The sequence below is a fragment of the Contarinia nasturtii genome, unplaced genomic scaffold, assembly GCF_009176525.2.
Source record: "Contarinia nasturtii isolate CC-2019 unplaced genomic scaffold, AAFC_CNas_1.1 Cnas_scaffold_414, whole genome shotgun sequence".
In the NCBI taxonomy this organism is placed as follows: domain Eukaryota; kingdom Metazoa; phylum Arthropoda; class Insecta; order Diptera; family Cecidomyiidae; genus Contarinia; species Contarinia nasturtii.
The window spans coordinates 878,084-891,969 of record NW_022197768.1 but is presented as its reverse complement, the minus strand read 5'-3'; the positions used below and the strand labels follow the sequence as shown (position 1 = coordinate 891,969).

General features: G+C 34.1%; 1 protein-coding gene across 3 annotated transcripts in view; it reads left to right on the top strand.

Moving 5' to 3' along the window:
• Positions 1–13,886, top strand: part of LOC116338411 (protein doublesex) — a 74,641-nt gene that overhangs the window by 29,548 nt on the left and 31,207 nt on the right. For 2 of the 3 annotated variants that reach the window (XM_031763624.1, XM_031763625.1), the window contains exon 3: positions 10,551–10,694. In XM_031763624.1, the coding sequence (XP_031619484.1) occupies positions 10,551–10,694 (144 nt within the window). Of the gene's footprint in view, positions 1–10,550; positions 10,695–10,972; positions 11,709–13,886 lie in introns of those variants that run through there. The other variant, XM_031763626.1, reaches the window with a different exon arrangement.

Sequence of the window (13,886 nt, the reverse complement as noted above, 5' to 3'; positions counted from 1 at the left end):
CAGTGTTGAACAATTCAATTGATGCAAAGCAATCGAAATCGGTGATGAAACCAGTTATGCACAATTATTGAGTTATGAGAGTTCGATTTCTGTGTTATTTTATGCGTTGCAACTTTATAAGTTCAAAAAGAAAAAAAATGAAGAGAAACAAGAAGTCAAAGAAACGAAGAAAAGAAAAACAAGAAATCCGCCTTGAATTGTTTTCAATCTGAAATATACAATAATTGAAGTGACTGAGAATTGGTGAGATTTCAATTGTGTGTGTGTACGATTTGACATGGCCACCGAAGTTGCCGCACTTTGTTCGGGGTTCGGTCGTTCAAAATGTGCGCGAAGAGTCGTAAAATGTTAAATGAGAATATTCAAGAGATTTGATATTGCGTGAACTACTGCGTGTCTAGACATGACGATTTTACGACACGAATTTTTATGTGATTTTTGTGTATGGTGCCATTGGTACATGCGTTTTTTTCCGGCTGTTTATCCGCATTCGCTTTTTCGTTCACACTCATTTTGGTGTTTTCGGTTACAATACGGTTACACCACCACACAACTATGTTAATATTGACTTGCTCATCCTCGAACACAGACCATCGATAATGTTTCAAAGCAGTTCATTCGAATTCATTTTTCACGCTGATTTTCGGTGCATTTTCCTTGACGTGATTCGTGATAACGATTCGACTGTTTACTATATATATGAATAATGTATAAATACATATTACGAAATTGAATGTTTTTATTGAGTAGAAATTGCTCTCTAACAGATTAGGTTCTTGACAAAATTACAAAAATGCAAATGCATTTTGTAATAGTTGTTGTTGCTTCGCATTTTATTTGTTGGCTGGATAAAAAAAAATGCACATAGTTCTAGATGTTAAACCAGATAATATATTAAATGCATGTCATCAAGAGTTAAGTGCCATATGTGTGGGATTAATTCAAATGGCCGTTGGGAAAAAGTGTTTATCAGCGCAAAAATTTATGCACGACATATAGCTGAGAGCACATTTTCAGTTTGTTTGTTGCTCTTTTTTGTTCACATCAGTGGGCCAACGAATTGTTTGAAATGCTTTTTCGGTGTATTCGAATTTGTTTTCAATTTGATTGAAATCCAAAACGATTTTTTTTTAATTATTTATTTGTCTCATCGACGAACACTCACCGAAGTTGTCAGGGTGTTTGTGTGCATTTGAATGAGTACGTGTTTGATTTTGCACCGAGCATAACACAATAAACATTTTTTAAAGTACTACAAAATGTAATTATTTACTTTTTTGTCATTTTGAATCGATGCATCACAACGCTACCAATTAAAAGTGACGATATCTTCATTTGAATCGATTATGGGAATTATTTTTGTCATTTTTCATCATCTCATTCACTGTCATGTCAAATACACTTTGACTTTTGCTCATCAACGATTTTTATCTCGTTCTCTCTCGCTATCCCCCCATCTCTCTCCTATCTATATTTTTTGCATGCCGTATGCAATGCAATAAACCCGAGTGAGTATTACATGATATAGCTATTGATATTTCTGTCTTGTACGAATTTTTATTAGCAATTATTTACGCTTTACAATCAATTCAAGAGGTAAAACATGTGCCAAAAATTTATTTCGCTTGTAGTCATTGTGCGATAATTGTATTATTTAGTAAATCTATGTAGCACAGCTATATCCATGCATATTTTTTTTGTCTCATACTGCGAGTTTTGTCTGGTGGCAATCACGTGTGAGTCGAATTTCAGTAGAAATAAAAAATAAAATATATTGAAATTTGTGCAATTAAGTTTTTAATGCGGAAGAGGGAATCCAATCAACTGTGAAAATTTAGTGTTGTCAAGATACCCGAAGGACATCATTTTTACACTTTGTTAATTAATTGCGATCAATGAATCAAATGCGCACATTTTGTGTTTTTTTTTTGTGTTGCTTTTTTCTGTTTTTCACATATACAATGAGACACATTCATGCTCGATTGCACAAATATCATGACATAAGTAACATGGTGAAGATAAATGTATCTCGTGTTAAAAATCGATTAACCATAATGAATAATAATTTATATTTGAAATAAAATACGCGCTATTTGTATGGCACGGTTGCTGCTCATGCATCATAAAAGCGCATTAAAACAAGTGAGATGCAGCTAAACAAAACCTTGACGATACATGCTTTCCACCTTGTGGTCTATTGTGATATGGCCATGAACAGAGCACCATCATCACATTTCGGTGTGTTTGTATGGTCACGCGTTTGCGTTAACGTGCTCTCTTATTTTGTGTCCACCCGAATGTAAGCTGCCGTTAGCTATATATGTTTATTGTTCACCCATTAATTGCTTCAAACAGGAAAAATTAGAACGAATAAAAAGCGCATAAAATTGGCAACGTAATTGCTCATCTTCATCGATTAAGTTGTAGTTTATGCGACGACACCACCCGAATGAATTAATTGTGTTTACACACTGCCCTTGATGGCAACTAGAGGCTAATATATAAGTTCTGATCAAACACATTCGGCTCTTCTTTTTTCACCCTACTTATGATCTAATTGAATTGTCGCGCACTGAACGTTGCCGCATGAAATGCAATGAAAAGCTAACATTATTGTGGTTATTGTTTCGTTTTATTTTTGTTTCAATCGAAATGCCATCAAACGAAGAACCAGTGAGTACCATTTATGTATGGCATGATTGTGTTGTTAAACCCGCCAAAGAAATTTATCATCACGTGAAATGCAAAGAATTGTTACTGCACTATATCGTGTAAAGAAAAAAAAAAGAATTACGTAATTACATATTATTATGGAATCAGTGCAAACGTTGGCAATTTTACCGAAACGATTTACTTTGGAACGAAGAGATGGTTGGTTCCATAAAATCGTATCATCATCCTGTTGAAAGGAGTTGAAAAATTTGCTGTTGCATCGCAAACACACATCAATAATAACGGCTAATACATACATAAATTGCAAAACGAAGAGAAAAACAGAAATACAACCAAACAAAAGTTATCGTGCACAAAGCACAAATCCAAAATCTCAAGTCTAACTACTAAGATACATGAAGCCATCATAAAAAAGTTTTTCGTATTCTTTCCATCACAGTTCAACAACGAACAAAACGCTCCAGCCAAACAGTGAAAAGAAGTTTAAAAAAAAGCAGAGCAAACACACCATCGCATTATTAGTTTTATCTGTGATGGGTGAACTTTTTTCTCTTCCTCTCTCTCTCACTGTTCTTCTCGTCTTGAGATTGATATGTGCATGCATTCTGGGCTCTTAAATTTAACGATTTTATGGCTGAAATTTCTTTAGCGCGCGCGTTCCTCATTCAGTTCAATACGTAACACACATACACATATACATGCATTTTTTTGTGCAAAGGCATTTTGGTTTTACCAACGAAATCGCATTTTATGAGTAAAGTGTAAATGTGCAAGTTTGAGAGTATATGCATGAGTATATGTGTATATGTATATACAGACTCGTTCACTTCTGGAGTCGATAGATTGGAGCTAGTGTTTTTGAGATTTTACGACTTTGAAATGATATTTTCTGGAATAGTGCCGAAGAATTAACGAAAAAAATATGTATGTGTGTGTGTGTATAATGAGAGCGAATCCCATAGAGTCAAATGAAAACCAAAACAACATCAACGTACAAGAGTTGCAAATGCTACTCGAATTGCTCATCTTGATAAATTGGTAAACGCACTATGTGCATTTGTGTGAGTCATACGAATATATTGAACACTTTATTCTGCATTCATAGACAAGTTAATGTCGTACATTGCATACATTTTTGGTATTTTGGTGCACCTGAGTGATTTCCACTTGGATATCGCTTAAATATGTGGAACGCGTATGCATAGTCAATTGTGAGCGAGAACGAAAGAGAGTTGCACACACAACGAGAATATATCGATGGGCGCCTCGCTACGCACATTCGACAATCGAAGCTCTTTCGATGTTATATATATAAAAAAAGAAACATTTCTAACATGGTCAATTAAATGTTTTTATTCAAACGTCTCACAGCACACAAAAGAAATAACTCAAAACGGTGTTTTTGTTTGTTGCTCGTTTGCATTAATTTTCGATTTACGACAAGGATTCCATAAACCGATTCGTTAAATCGTGTAATTCGCAATAGTTGAAATGAAATTAGTATTCATCTATTACATGGCTTCGATAGGTATATATATTGAGAAAATGAAAAACAAAATTGCCCAGAAATCCCAGTTCGTAATACCAATGAATGGACGCTGCATGTAAAAACGCAATTCGAATGTGGCTCGTTAATTTCAGACCGAAGAAATCATTTTGATGCATACTTCACAAGTGTTAAACCACACAAAAAAAAGAGACCCAAAATCAAAACCAAACTCCAAACAAAATACAAAACCAAAACGCGCACGCACACATGCATACACACATAAGCTAATGAAATACCTTGAGAAGTTAAAAGAAGAACCACGTACGCCATAAAAACGTAAAGTTAATAGTTTAAGCTTCTCACTGACAAAGCGAACGAATCTAACCAGAGAGAGAAAAAAAACACAGCAATATTATAGCGCACAATGGAAATGGATTTTAATACATCTGAACGCAGTTCATTGAATGTGACAAGCGATCTACGTACGGCCTCGGGTTGTGTTGTTAAAGTCCGTGTGTATTGTATTGTACACGGTGATCGATTGAAAATAATACGAGCAAAATAGCGTATAAATATTTAGTAAATTATACAGTGCACTTATCATTTCTTTAACTCGAGAAACGTGATTGTGTACTCAACAAAACAACACATAGCATTGGTAAAATGTAAGGCAATCCAGAGCCAAGTCAAGCCAACAGAAAACTGTAAAAAAGTACAGCACACCAAAGTCTATATCGTCACACACATGCATCGGGGTAAAATGGTTAAGACAATGCAATCTATTCCCGCTTTCTCTCTCTTGCTGGCTCGCTCGCTTACTCTTATTGTCGAAAATGCGGTATTTACGTTGATGCGATTTTGAATTGCCCGATTTGAAGCAGCTCCATGACGAAGAAAATGCGAAACATTGGGTATTCAACATAGAAATGTGCAACGAATTCGAAATGAATTCAGAACGTTACAATTGGGGATGCAGCAATGTGATGCTGCTGCATAGCACTGTCTGTGAACCGTTACAACTGTATTTATTTTGACGAGGACGACGACGACAAACGTTGAAAAACTCGTTGCGTCTAAACACAAAAGCATTTGCCAGTCTCTATACATAAAATTCCGGGCAAATTTTACGATCGCACCAAAAGATGAATGCAACGACAATAATGTGCCAGTTATTGTGAACACACACTCACATTTATATATATTTGTACGCTTATATTAGCGCACAACGTTGTTCGCTTCCGCCAAAATCCGAATTATGCGCACTCTCTCTCTCTCTCTCACACACACACAATTCGGTAATGTTGAAAAGATAAAACATGCCGAAAGAAACCAAAAAAACCAGCGAGCGCGCGCACACAGAGATACGAAGAAAAAAAAACAGAACTGAATCGTTTCTAAAAATTAGTTCAGTTAAGTAGACAATGAATGAATGAATGCTATAAAACATTTTATGGCAACATTTTATTTTCTTTCTATTCGTTGTCATCTCGTTCTCCTTCAGTCAACATTTTTCTGGTTTCTTTGAGCTCTTCACTACACCACTTATTGTAATTTTATTTTATTTCAGATTTTTTTGTCGCTCTTCCTGCTCCGTTTCAAAAGAGAAAATGCACATCCTTTGAAACACACGCAGAACGACAGATTTTATTTTTGAAGAATTCGTTTAGCGTGCAGTTTTTCTTCAATGGTGGTGTTTTTTCTTTTCTTTTTGCATTGGTCATATGTATGGCGCTCCTTTTGTTTTACATATCGGTGTATCGTACAAAAGTGTTGAATATGATCAAGTCTCGCGATTTATGCAATTTATATATAAATACATTTACAACAAACACATCATTATTTACATCAATTTATGCACACAGAATATAAAAACACATAAATTGAAGTTTTCTAAATAAAAACGTTGGCCGTATTCCTTTGATCTAATCTTATTTCAAAAGTTTAAACAGATGAACAGATTTTCATGTGGTAGAATCTTTTAATTTTTGCTGCAAGCAATCTATATGTTTTTGCATTTACAAACGAAAATTGTACCAATTTTACGATTAACAACAAAGGATTTGGTCACAAGGATTTGCTGAAATGAGAACGAATCTGAATTAAAATTGTTCACAAGAAAGGAAAAAAAACGAAAAAATTGTTCAAATTATCAATCGTAAATGTTCACTAAAAATCAACGTATATAGTTTGTGCTATGATGATGTGATCATGGTTCGAGACATTTTGTAAAATTGTGTGCTATTTGATTTTTCAAGTTAATTCCCTTGTAAAAATATTTCGACTTCATAGGTGACTATAAATTGACTAATTTGGGACAAAAATGGCTGATATTTCAGCCAGCTAAAGTTAACTATAAGTGACTATATGCGTCTTCATGTAACTTGAGTTGCGAAATGTGGGTTGTGATCATAGTTAACTACGGTTAACTACAAGTATATGAAATTGACTTTTGTCAACTATGTTGACTATAATCACTTTTAGTTAACTATGAAACATAACCGACTATATTCGATTTCAATCATCTATTGGTAATTTCAACCGAATAAAAGTGATTAAAATTAACTTAATTTATAGTCAGTCAGTCATTTTTTTTTCACAAGGGTTATTAATGATTGCCAAAAGACAATTGCAATTATGCGATTGCAGCTACCTTATGTTTTCTGTGCTGCCAAGAAATTGATTTCCAATAAGACAATTAATTACGGTGTAATTAAGGTCAATTAAATCAGTGTTGATTATAATGGAGTTCGTCCGGCACCGACCATGAATTTAATTTTCAAAGCCAATTTTCGATCATATCGATAATAAAACAGACGGTGCAATGAAAGAATGACCCGCACCAATCTAATTATAATATATTAGATCAGTTTGCAACTGCTACAAAAGTTCTCAAACTGAAGAGTTCCTAGGCAAACAACATAAAGAAGACGAAACTCGAAAAAAATGAACGAAACGACAAAACAAGTGCCGAAGAAAATTAGTACTATTGAAAGAATCTATAAATTAATGCCTTCAAGATATTATATGTAACCAATCATTGAATAGCATGGTTGTTGTCATATTTTGTTGTATGCTGTGTGTTGATTGCATATTTCATTCTTCATATTTTGCAATATGTTGCTGGCATTTGGCATTGAATGCCACATGAAACATATGCTTATCCTTTTCGTATTTACGAAAATGGATCGTTGGAATATCTCGTTCGAGAGTGCAGCTCGTGTTATTTGCCATTGCCAAACCAATGCCGACACAATTTTACTCAAAACACTTTGCAAATTCATCTCATCTCATCTCATTTTCAAATGGATTCCGATTAATCGTTGTATACATTCATTTCGATAACAACATTCGTGTGCCCGCATCGGACACATCCACTCGGACAATTAACTTCATCTTCGCGAAAAATCATTCAAATGTGCATTCCATTGACATTGATTTGTAACAATAAACGCATGAACATAAAATCGAACATAAACCAAAAACATCAAACGACTTGGATGCCATAGAAACGACAACACTCATAAAACATTTCGATTTTCAAGTGGCGCGTCATTGAATTGTATGCACGCATTTCAATTAAGAGACTGTGATATCATGTTTGAAAAACATCGATTGATCAATTGACCCTTCATTGTATCAAATAGACACATTGAGTGAGTGTGTGACATTACTATCCGGCTATACTGTTCGCTCTTGCTCAACGGACGAAGTGAATCAGTTTCTAGTATAAAAGCGCTTTTTTATGAATCATCAATTTGAATATCATTGTAAATTAACATTAAATACTTACCCCCACCGTGACTGTGACTGAATCATTGTGATTGTTTTACATTTTTGGTAGGAGCTAAATTTCAATATCCGCATATCTCATTCTCTGTGCATAGTTTAAAATTTGTTTTTGGAATAAATTATATATTATATATACTTTTTCCTTTTGGCGCTCAAAATATTATACGCCAAATATTCACAGTGAACAAATGTGAATGTTGAGCTCGTTGGCAATTCGTTGACGAAAAACAAGAACGAGGAGTTGGAAAAATGGTATTATTTGATTGGTGCAAGACATTAAAAAGATTGGCTTATGCAAGGCCCCCCCCAAAAACTGGAATAAAAAAAGGATTCACATAAAAGTAAAACAATATAAACACTGTAGTCACGCATTCCAATGGTAGTGGCATTTGCACAGCTCATCCCCATTCTGTGTGCAAAAATAGAAACGGATCCGCTTTTCGTTTTTGGTATGCATGAAATTGTGCATGTATACTATTCTCCCTATGTAATTGCCGAGGCAAACAAGCTTTTACCTGCTGCATTATCGCCACTACATTTTCTCAATAAAAAAAAAATAAATATAACACAAACACACACACAACTTGGCCAAAAAGGAAACAAACCGAACAAAATTGAACAGAATGAAACAAACGAAAGAAGAAGAAGAAGAAAAAAAGGAAATATATGTGTCAGATTCACTGGATGAAATGAATGCCGAAAAAGAAGAAGAAGAAGAAAATAATAGCGCGCGCAACATCGCCAACGTTTGCAATGATGCACCACTGGTTCTTCTATGTATTTATATCGATGGTGCATTTCAGTTTTATGTAAACATTAAAGCGCATTCTCTCTTTATCGTGGGATAATATAGCATAGCATAACATAACACATATAAGGTTGGTACTTTGGGTTGGCATTTTCAAGCACATAATAGAGACATTCCAAGGCAGAAATAAATCCACTTTAAAGCATCGATTGCGAATCATAGCCTCAAAATGTATGCGCTCAAGTATTGGTGAAACGCGGAAGTTTCAAGATGCCAAACATGCTTGCATTGATCTTAATAGTATTACGGTAGTGTGGCATATACCGCCCGGGCTCATTCGTTTGCCTGTTGTCGCTCATGCTATCGCTCTCTCGCCCGTGCGCTCGCTCACATTTTGCACAGGCTGTGTAATGCTACTCTTATGCGAAATATTCTATAAAATGGGACTGTGTTAATGCAACACTGATAAATGAGCGCAATGTATTCCAAAAATATACACATGCATCGCTTCTGATTCTATCCTCCATTTCGTCATGCAATTCCTCACGCTTTCTTCTCACTGCACCATTCTCTGGCGATGCAGTAGACATCTTATAATTGTATGAGCCCGGCACTATATCAACTCGATAAGCGTTGTTCTGTTCCACTTAATCAGCTTTTTTTAACGTTTCTTACCCATACCGACACCGTTGCTGTTGTTCTCAGTAACAACGTTCGCATCGCATTTTATACGAATCTTCTTTACAATGCGACAACTTTTCGTTGGCCATTTTTTTTATTATTATTTCGATTTCATTTTGTTATTCACTTAAATGATATCTATTAGTCACCGCATATTCTTTTCTCTTTATTCATTGTACGATAATTGTATGTCGATTGTCACAATAATGAGAATCAGTAAAATATATAGCCAAACATGTGATCATACACGTAACAGATTATTCAGTTTGTTTGTCTTAATCTGTCATCAATGTACATAAATAAATTGGTCAAAATAGCACATGCTCTTCGGTTTATCTATTTGATTCTCATACATTTCGATTCCTATGTATCCTATGTAAAGTAATTGCAAGATAGAATCAAGATACCTGCTGTTGCTGTTGTTCTGTTGTTGCAACCAGTCCTGTTGCTCTTCATGCAAAATGTGTTGTTAAATTATTGGTACAAAACAGAGATAGGGAGAGACAGAGAGTAAAAGAGAGCTCCCGCAGAGTGTGTAGTACATAGAAATGCTGTACGATATGTGCCAGTGCATGCACAACGTGTGTGTGAAACAAACGGTATACGGCACAACATACAGCACCACAGCGTGAACGCTATCGCCAGCAACAGTAATAATGCCAGCATACGCAAGCCGTATTCTACGATTTTATGATTCTTCGAAAAATTGTGTGAAAGGTAGGGATAATGTAGCAACCAATGGATTTTAACTCCGCCTTTTAGACACAAGGCCGTTTTAACAGTTTTTGATAAATAGCTTTTTGTTACTTCATCGCGTATTTTTTGTCTCTCAGTTAGTTCAATTTTTGTTTATTTGTTTGTTTGTTTTCTTCTGTATTTTCACAGCAATTGTTCCCAAACGAATGTATTTTGTTGTTGAGATTTCAACGCACACATTTTGGGATTGGTTGAAACATTATCTCTCAATTGATCGGCTTTGCTTCGTGCCCGTCTACCGAATCTATAACATAACGATGATTTATACGAAATTGCTTCATTCAATATATTTTAAAACAAGAAAAAAATGGTTGCCGCTCTTATACTTTCGAATTAATTGATCACTATTTCTTTTTTGACAAACCAAATTGTAACTTATCTGAATTTTTTTCTTTTTCTTTCTTTCGTTAATAGTCGATAATGCGGATATGCTGTTAGAAAAAAGTCAAAAAATGATCGAAAGATTTAACTATCCATGGGAAATGATGCCATTACTCTATGTAATCCTAAAATATGCGAACGGTGATCTCGAAGAGGCAACAAATCAACTTAGCGAAGGTAAGCACACACGCATTATGTAAATTTGAACATACGCCATTAAAATACACATGTTTCCTCTTTAAATAACAATGTATTAAAATTGTTTAACAGAACAAAGCAAAATTTCCATCGAATATCATTTTGGTCAATGTTGATCATATTTACGTCGTGATTTCAAAAACGATTGTTTTTTTTTATTTCATTTTTCCTCATAATTTACACAATTATTTACGAAATCAAACTAGCATTTTCAAATATTTCTCTTTTTTTTCTTTCTTCATCGATTTTTTGTCTAGGGCAAGATTTTATTGGCAAATATTCAAGAATGCATAATTTAAATTTTTTCGACGGAGCCGAAAGAGGCTCCACTCGGCAATGCGGATGATAATTTTCATAGAGAAAATGCATCACGTAAACATTTCATAATGAAAAAAAAAACAAAACACGAAAATTCAAAGACAAAATAACAATTGCCGTAATAAATTCGCGATTATGCGCAACTAAAACTATTTGTCGTTTCGTTACGAAATTTGAATAAAAACAAGAATAGTTGAAGAAGGGAAATATTAAAACTCTTGCCAAAATTTGTGTTCATTTGAACTTTGTTTCGCAGTATTATTTTGATGAATTTTACAAAACCCCTAACAAATTTTTTAAATAGCAGCTGTAGCAATGCAACACATACCCACACATTTAAATATAGCTGCGATAAGCATTAAGATTTAAAAAAAAGAACAGTATAAAATTATAAATTCCATGCACAAAACTAAATAGAAATTTTAATGAATAAAACAATCTTACTGTTGAAGTTCATCTTCATTTGCAGAGCTTTCTTTCACAAAGCGAAATTTGTATAGTTCCTAATTTGAAAATTTCACTTAATTTGAGAGTGTTATTTTCATCAACAGTATTTCAAAAATGGTGTTCAGTATTCCTGAAATTGTGCAGTATTTTACACACAAAAAACATCTACTGAATTTGTGTGTTTTTCATTTTATTTATTTTACCGAGGCTTTACTGCAAATGATCTTTGAACTTTCACATTTTGGATTGTACATCGTAATTTCATCACAAACAAAAATGAATATTTAAATCGAATGACAATATTTGTCATTTGTTTATTTCTCTTTTTGTCTCTGGTTTTTTTTTAGAAATTAAGAGATTTTCTTTTAATGTATACTTTTGTGATTCCAATTAGTATTTTGGATTTTTTTTTATTGCGAATTTAACAAATATTTATCGAATAAGACAAAGAACATTTCGCAAAGAAATTATGCATTTCTTTGTTTGAAGAAATTAATGAAAACGAGTCGCCAAATGGATTGTCATTTGGTTGAATATGCATCAATTCAATTTAAATATGAGTTTATCATATATAAAAACATCAGTCAACCCAAATCACCGATCAAAAGACAAAAACCAAAAAAAGAAGAAGAAAATAAAAAATAAACGAAACAAATAATGTCCAAACCAGACATACCAGTAGCAATTTCGCCGACCAGATTCACAGGGATTCATTATCAAATAAAATTTTAGCTTCACTATATCAAACAACACAGCAACGATCAACAATGCAACAAAACATCAATCGCGCCACTATGTACTTCAATCAACTGAACTCATCTTCTTTTATGAACCATTTCAATTCTCTCATCACAATGGAAAGAAAGCCATTGTTAGACACATACATAAATCGGTAAATGTGTTTGCCCATAAAGATATAATATAATAAAATTATGGCCAACGATTAGGGATAACAGATAAGAACATGTTACTCACATCACTTTTTCTCGCTTTCTCTCTTTATCTATTTCGATATATGTTTGCCAGTGACCGGTTCGCACATATTTCTATGCCTGATAGCTATGCTAAGCATAGCGGAGACGCAAGCCGCAACGCACCCGTCACCATTCGATTCGAGCTATATTGTATGCGCACGGTCGTCTGCATAAACGAACATGTGTATTGTTCATATAGAGTGAACGGCGATGCGTCGGTTGCGTTTGCGGCTATGCTTGGCATATCTATGCTACCTAGCGTATTTAGGCAAGCATAGAAATATGTGCGAACCGGTCACTGATGTTTGCGTATAACATGATTTACAACATAAAAATGTCAACAAACACATACACACACATGTTGGATGCAATTTTTACCGCGTTAATATTTAAGTCATCATTTAGCGTAAATTGTTGTTTGACAAAAAAATGGCCAATTTAAGAAACGAGCAAATGCGTTTCATTCAGTTTTTGGACAGATTTTTTTTTTTGTAAATTTATTGTTTGTTTGGATTTAAGCTTTATACTGTTTGACAAAATTTGTAGAAAAAAATATAATTTCGGCCATTCAATAAGTAAATTAAGTTAGCATATGTGTGATCAGTTTCAATAGATCAGTTCATTTTTTATGGCAACAACGGATTGATCGTGCAATCAACGGCAACCGATGATTGAAAAATAGGTTGTAGATGAAATCATATTGAAAGTTTGGACGAAGTTCCCGAATATTTCAAGTGAATGACTCAATTATATCTCAAACAAATAAGCCAATTGGCAAATCTATTTTAAGTAATTTTAAAAATGGAATATTTTGAACGATAGTTCCCACTATAGAGATGATGTGCAGCATAAAATTTCTTCTGATTTGCGCGACCCAAGGAAAAAATTGTTGTTTTTTCACCAAAGAAACAGAAAATTCGTTTCATTCAAAATTAATGTGAAATAACATATAGAGCGATACATACGACACATTTTATGTATTTTGGACGTAGCGTTTGCACATTTACAATTATATGCATGTATGTACACTTTTATTATGTAAAAAAAAAATACTGTAACACTAAAACACATGCCAAGCAACTATGATGACAATAAAAATGTGAGGAGACGAAGGCGAGGGAATAAAAACAATAACAACAAAAAGTAGAAAATGTGCGCGCCGCGACGAATTTTCTCATTCTTTGTACCGCTCTTTCACTCGATCTCCTCCATTCGTTCGCTTGTTTCTTTGATTTTTCGTAACTGTATTTAGATGTGCGCGCCTTTGCAAATGAATGCATTTTGCAAGTACTTAGGTGCAAGCTTCTGCACAACACATAAAACTCTGTATTGCGCTTGCATAAACACATACACAACATACACATCCACACGTACAAACTGTACTTATTTTATTTAATTTTTTTTGCTGCGTTAACTGGTCGTCATCGCTGAA